Here is a 6,789-nt window from a genome sequence, read left to right on the forward strand (position 1 = left end):
TGAAAACATAAATGAAACTATACTAAAACAAGAATCAAAGAGAGAAATCAAAGAGAAAATTAAGCTAAAAATCCTAACTCTAGAGAGAAGGGGGAGCTTCTCTCTCTAGAAAAATAAGCTAAGACATGTAAAAACCTAAACCTAATTGCTCCCCCCTCATCCCTCTTCAATTTGGCTTGAAATAGTTTCAGAAATGAGTTGAATTGGTCTCTGAAAGTCCAAAAATCACTGCCAACGAGTTGCAATTAATGAGGTCACGTGCCAGGACTTGTGCATACGCACAGGTGTGTGCGAACGCACACTTGCTGATTTTCTTCTTGTGCGTACAGACAAGTGTGTGCGTACGCACACCCAAACTCCATGTCTACTATAACAAATTGTATATCATTTTGAATCCCTGGATGTTAGCTTTCCAATGCCGCTAAAACCGCCTCATTTGGACCTCTATAACTCAAGTTATGATCAATTTAGTACAGATAGGTCACAGATTGGCAGCTTTCCAAATCCTTCATTTCTTGAATTCTTCCACTTTGCATGCTTTCCTTCCTCACTTTTTCAGTCCATATTTACCTTCAAAACCTTAAATCACTCAACAAATACATCAAGGTATCAAATGGAATTAAAGTGAATAAAATTTAGCAATTTTAGGGCATAAAAAGCATGTTTTTACTTTTAAGCACAATTTAGGAAGAAATCATGAAACTATGCTATTTCAATGAATAAATGTAAGAAAAGTCAATGAAATTCACCCAATTAGAGCAAATAAATTCCATGAAATGTGGATTCATCACATCCCCACACTTAAATAATAGCATGTCCTCATGCTATACCAAAGAAAGACAAGAAGGGGAATCAACAATTATTCAATGTAACTATCTATATGCAATCTATCTATATGTATGTAACTATTCTACCTTATACTATCTACCTATATGCATTTGCTTAGTCAAAGTAAATTAATTTCCAAGAAAGCATCTATATACAATCAAGGGCTAAAGCAATTATAACCAAATCTTATTCACAATTGAATTGAGTCATATAAAAAAATTTAACCAAACTTGCAAGATAAGCAATAATCATAGGTGGAAATATGGAATTTAGTAATTGAACCCTCACCGAATGTGTATATGCACTCTAGTCGCTCAAGTGTTTAGGGTCAATCCACTCAATTCTCCTCTAATCATGCTTTTTAAAGTTTGTTCTTCATCTCACCAACCAACAAAAATTTAATGTACATATGCAAAAATCATGAAGTCTTTTCCAGGTTGTAATAGGGCTAAAGGTAAAGGTAAGGATATATATATATGGCTAAGTGAGCTTGCATTTGAATCTTTGATTAATCTAAGTTCTCACCTAACACATATACAATCTATACAATTCTAATATCATGCTTAGCTACCCATAATCTCACTTTTACATATGCATTGATCATTATTGAGTTTCTCATAGGGGTAATTTTGTCCCTTTTTTGTTATTTTTTTTCTTTTTTTTTTCAAGAACATAACATATATACCAACATATCAATGCATGTGGTTTTTTAATATTACATGAGCATGTACCCAAATTTCCAATATTTCTCAATAAGCATAGAACACATTTTTATCAACCAAAATTCCCATATTTTTCCCACACTTAAACATTACACGCTGTCACTAACTTAAGCTATTCAAAGATTCAAAATAGGGACAATCATTATTTTTTCGCTTATAGCTAGTGGTGTGCTCAATCAAGAACAAAAGGGGATTAAAAAGGCTCAAAGTGGTAAGCAAAGATAAATGAAATGGTAGGTTTTTTGGGTTAAGTGAGTGATAGATGAATTATTGTCAGTTGGAAATTTCATACAAATAATCTCGTCGAAGTATAGTTCCCAACCAACAAACAATCCTCAATCAAAGTTTAATTTTGTTTGTCACGAGTGCAAACCAATAAAAATACTGAGAGTATTAGATCTCAAGTCGTTTCTCAAAGAAATTGCAGTGAGGTATGCATATTATTGGTTATGAGGTTCTCAAGGGGGTTTGCAAATAAGGAGACAAGAAATTAAATGGCAAGGAATTTAAAGCAAACAACTAAAGATAACAAATACTAAAAAGAGGCATTCGTGGCAAGGATTAAGAACCTAGGCTTTATATCTTAGTCATTAAATCATACAACAATTAACAAGAGCTAATCCTATTTAGTTATCTTTTACATCAGAAGAAGGTACAATGTTATCTTCAATATAGGAAGAAAGTCAAATAAGACTAGTTAATCTCAATCCAAAAGTCCTAATCAACTTACTAATTGAATTAGCAAGAGATTAGAGTCAATAGAAATAATATTAACTAACAACTCTAGATCACCAACATGAGTTGGGTATTAATGACTCAAGATTGCCTAATTTCTCTTTCCAAGCCAAGAATGCTCAAAAAGCTACTCTAACATCCAACCAAGCATTTTGTCAAATACTTGGAAGGTATAAAAGGAAAGCATGGTAAAAGGGAAAGAATAATAAAATCTACAACTACCCAAAGTAAGAAAATCACAATGATAACTCAAACAAGCAAGAAAATAACATAAAACCTCAAATTGCATTAAAGGAAATTAAAATCAACAAAGTGTTCATAAACTAAAAAGAGGCATAAAAGAGAGATTGACAAGAGAAACTAAGAAGATTGGAGCAAATCAACAAGGAAAAGTAAAGGAAACTAAATCAAAACAAGTAATTAAACCTAAATCTAAGAGAAATATAAACTAAGAACCCTAATTTCTAGAGAGAAGAGGGAGCTTCTCTCTCTAGAACTAACCTAAAGCATGTTTCCTACACTACCTAATTGCTCCCCCTTTGTCCAATCTTGAACTCTACATCAAATAGCCTCAGAAATGAGTTGGATTTGGACCTGGAAAGCTCAAAAATTGCCCCCAGTATCTTCACTTTAATGAGGGCACGTGACTAACATCACGCGTGCGCGTGGTCGATGCGTGCACGTCGCTGCCAAATTCCCTCCTCACGCGTACGCGTGGGTGACGCGTGCGCGTCCCCATGAATGTCATTTACAATTAAAAACACCAAAGACCATATATAAATTCAAACTTCCTAAGAATTCATTGACAATTAAAAACACCAAAAACCATTTATAAATTCATAGGGAGTAAGCAAATGAGCCAACATACAGTAACAAGATAGCAATAATCAATTAAGCCATAACCAATTAAGCAACAAACAGCATGCTTTCTTTGAACAATGAACAAAATAATGGCTTAAAACACAGCACCCAAACAACACAATGAACAATCCAGCTGCATTTTTTTTCTTGAATTCAACAACCAATCACAAGTATTCAACATGAACTTAAACAAATAAGCATCTTAGGTCAAGTGATTAAGTACAAATTGAAGCACAAACACAGCAACAATAACAGTTTTAACTCAGACATTGAGCACAAATCACTATTGCACAAACACATCCAGAAATTGAGCAACTGTTACAAGAATGCAGCAGAATAGTGAATGCAGAGAAAACTCAGCCTCCAGCAACCAAAACAGTGAAGCAATTAGCCAGATAATCACTCAATTGAGTAAACAACAGTTGAAAACCAATAGCAATGAAGCACTAACTCAATTAATCAATTGCATTAAAGATGAATATCGAAAAAAATTAATGCAACTTCCGGTAGCATTTCAGTAGCTAATAGCACTTTTCTCAAAATGTTGAACAACCAACTTAATTCAAGTTCCAAATGAATGTGATAATGATTAAACACACATGAATTCATAGGAATTAAGCAGCTAAGCGACATTGATTGTGCATCAGCAGTGAACACAAAATGATCAAAATCATTCTTACTGCACAAACAACATTCTGAACTCATCCAAATAATGGCAATCAGCAATAACAAAACAACAATCACAATTAACAGTATGATGAACATGAACAAGAATACAGTAACAGTAAACAGTCCAGTTCCAAGAAGCAGATAAAAGGGCAATCTATTCCCAAACACCAGCAGTAACAAGAAGAGACCTAAATCAACTATCCAATCCAAATTCTCTAAACACCTAATTCAACTAAATTAACCTAATCTAACTTAACAAAAATTAAACTAACATGCTAAACTGGAAATTCACACTAACAGAGAATTAGAAGAGACAGAAACAAAAATGGAACCTGGGCAGAGACAGAAATAGAGAATTGACAAGGGAGCAAGGGAAGGGAAAATGGAAGTAGAGAGATGCCGACCCAGAGGTGGCGGGTCCAACAGTGGTGCAGGCAGAAGCAGCAGTGACGGAACAGAGGCTGAGACGCAGCAATGAAATAGGGGAAGATGGAGGGTCGGAAGACACAAGGGTTGCACCCTGTTCTGGCCGTTCCAGGCAGTAAAGAGGCGATGGAGCAAGGGGGTTGGAGCTCGTGTGTGGAGGGTTGCAACTACAGCAGTTCGGCAGGCCAAGGGTGGTGGCCTGGTGGTGGCGCTAGCGCAGCGGCAGTGACGGAGAAGAAATGAAATGAAAACAGGGGTCGTGCCCTGTACGCGCTCTCGCAGGCAGTGGAAGGGGGAAACAGAGACAAGGGGGTGGTTGTGAGTGGGGATTGGGTGGTGTAGGTCTTGATGGTGCTGGCGATGACGCGGCTGGGCGGGGTGGTTGAGACTGGAGGTTGAGACAGGTTCGGCGAGGAAGGGAAGGTTGCGATGTGATGTTGAAGCCGAAGGGGAAGGTAGCGCAAAGAGGAGGAAGAGCAGGGTGGGCTCGGCTGAGGTGAAGCTACGTGATGGTGGTTCGGAGAAGAGGAGATAGGGCTTCGTGGAGAGAGGAGAAGAGGATTGGGTAGCCATGGCTCGTCGATGGTGGAGGACTAGGGTGGTTCGCGGTGGTGGTTCGCTAGTGAGAGAGAGAGAGTAGAAAGAGGGGAAGCTAGCCGCCGCTGCTCTGGGTTTCGACGGAGGCGATGGCAAAGGAGAAGAGGAAATGTGACAATGGGGTCTGTGATGGTTGCAGTTCTGAGAAGGCATCAGTGGCTGGAGGTGAGGACCACAATGATAAGAGGGCTGTGGATTAGGGTTCACGGAGAGATGAGAAGAGGTTGGTGTGGCTGGAGGCTGGTTCGGTGCTGTGAAGGGGAGAAGAGGGAAGAGGGTCGCGGTGGCTCGTCGACGGCGCGGTGGGTTCTGGGTCGAGGCCGACGGTGATGGTTGGCGATCAGGGAAGGTCGAAGAGAGTGATGAATAAGGAGTGATGGTCTGGTAGTTGTGGTGACCCTGCGGTTGTTGCGGTGAGGTAGAGGGAGGAAGGAACGGGGGCAAGAAGAGAGAAAAATGGGAGAAGAGGAAGAAGAAAGGGGATAAGGGGGTGGTGGTCTGGTTGATAGCGGTTACGGTGGCCGCTGGTGGTAAGGAATGGTATTGGTGGTTCTTGGGTCTTGGAGGTTGAAAGGGGAATAGGGAACATTGGAGGAGGGGAAAGGTGTGGCGACGCGAAGATGATAGGGGGCTTGTTTTGCTATCCGTGCATATGCACGGATGGGGAAATGGGCAACTGTACGAGTGCTGTGAGTAGAGGACGTGCATAATAGTGTGCGTATGTACCAGGCATGTGCGTACGCACGAGTGAATTTTTTTTAAAAGATTTCACCCAATATTCCAATATGTATATAAACAAAAAATTATCGAAAAATATGCAACTATTTACATTAAACTCTAAAATTAACTAAAATTTTATTTTTCAAATCAAAATCATTGAACTATTCAAAACACTTGTAATATGCACAAACAAAAATCTAACAAAACTATTTCAGATATCCAAAAACTATTTGAAATTCTTTTTTTTTAAGCATGTAATTCAAGTCAAAAGGTAATTTAAAACAAGATTACTAATTATTCAAGTATGCATTTTAAAACAAAAATCTATTAAGGCAAGCTAACAACCAAGAGACATATTTACAAGAATGAAATAAAGGAAGGAAGTTGGAAAATTTTATCATAGTGGGGTGTCACCACTAAGCACTTTTATTTATTGTCTTTGAATTAGATAATTGAGAGAGCCCTTGCTATAGTGGCTTGTGCTTGAATTTTCACCAATGCTTGAATTTTCACCAATGCTTGAATTTCCAATGTCCTCCGGGATCCCAATCCTAACTATTAACAAAAACAAAAGATAACCAAAAAGCAAGCTATTTACATATCAACATATTTACAATAGCCAACAATATAACCCCATTGCAATTCCCTGGCAACGGCGCCAAAAACTTGATGATGGCCAAAAGTACGTTTGGATTTTTCTCAAAATAGAATTGGCGTTGCAAGTATAGTTCCAAATTCACAATCAACCAACATCAAAGTTTAATTCAAAAGATAAGTCACAATCTAAAACAAATATAAACCGGGAGTTTTAAATCCCAGGTTATTCTCCCTAGGAATTGCAATAAAATGTTCAATTATTGGCTATGAGAAAATTGGGAGTTGTGATAGCAAGAGACAAGAAAATTAAAAGGCAAGTAAATAAACATGCAAGGAATTAAAACTCAAAGCAAGTAAATCAATAATAGAATTCAAGTGACAAAAAGGACTCTTGGCAAGGATTGGGGAATTGAGGATTCCTATCCTAGTCTATCCTAATATCGAGGATAAGTCAAAAGGGCATAATTGATCTCAATCCATAAGTTCTAGTCAACTCACTAATTAACTTAGTGAAAGACTAGCGTCAATAGAAACCAAACCAACTAACAATCCTAACACAATGTGGAATGGACATCCTAACTCAAGTTCACCTAATTACCCAATTCCTAACCAAGAATGTGAAAAACTATATAAA

At 38.0% G+C, this 6,789-nt stretch overlaps 1 protein-coding gene across 2 annotated transcripts; it reads right to left on the reverse strand.

Moving 5' to 3' along the window:
- On the reverse strand, window positions 1–5,573 carry LOC107633403 (leucine-rich repeat extensin-like protein 5). 2 transcript variants are annotated; one of them, XM_016337039.2, is made up of 2 exons: window positions 4,220–5,573; window positions 1–570 (listed from the first exon to the last, which is right to left on the reverse strand). In XM_016337039.2, exons 1-2 carry the CDS (start codon window positions 5,544–5,546, stop codon window positions 548–550), a joined length of 1,350 nt encoding a protein of 449 aa, XP_016192525.1. In that variant the 5' UTR covers window positions 5,547–5,573; the 3' UTR covers window positions 1–547. The 2 variants fall into 2 exon arrangements, with proteins under 2 accessions (XP_016192525.1, XP_020974752.1); XM_021119093.1 differs by having other exon boundaries at window positions 4,148–5,573.

This window comes from Arachis ipaensis, chromosome B03 (assembly GCF_000816755.2).
Source record: "Arachis ipaensis cultivar K30076 chromosome B03, Araip1.1, whole genome shotgun sequence".
In the NCBI taxonomy this organism is placed as follows: Eukaryota; Viridiplantae; Streptophyta; class Magnoliopsida; order Fabales; family Fabaceae; genus Arachis; species Arachis ipaensis.

Bases quoted from the DNA above. Each gene is read 5' to 3' on its own strand.
- LOC107633403 (XM_021119093.1), bottom strand. From the start codon at position 5,546: ATGCACGTCCTCTACTCACAGCACTCGTACAGTTGCCCATTTCCCCAT. The intron at 571-4,147 runs GTTCCATTTTTG...AAGGTTTTGAAG, and splicing joins CTATTTCTGTCTCTGCCCAG to GTAAATATGGACTGAAAAAG.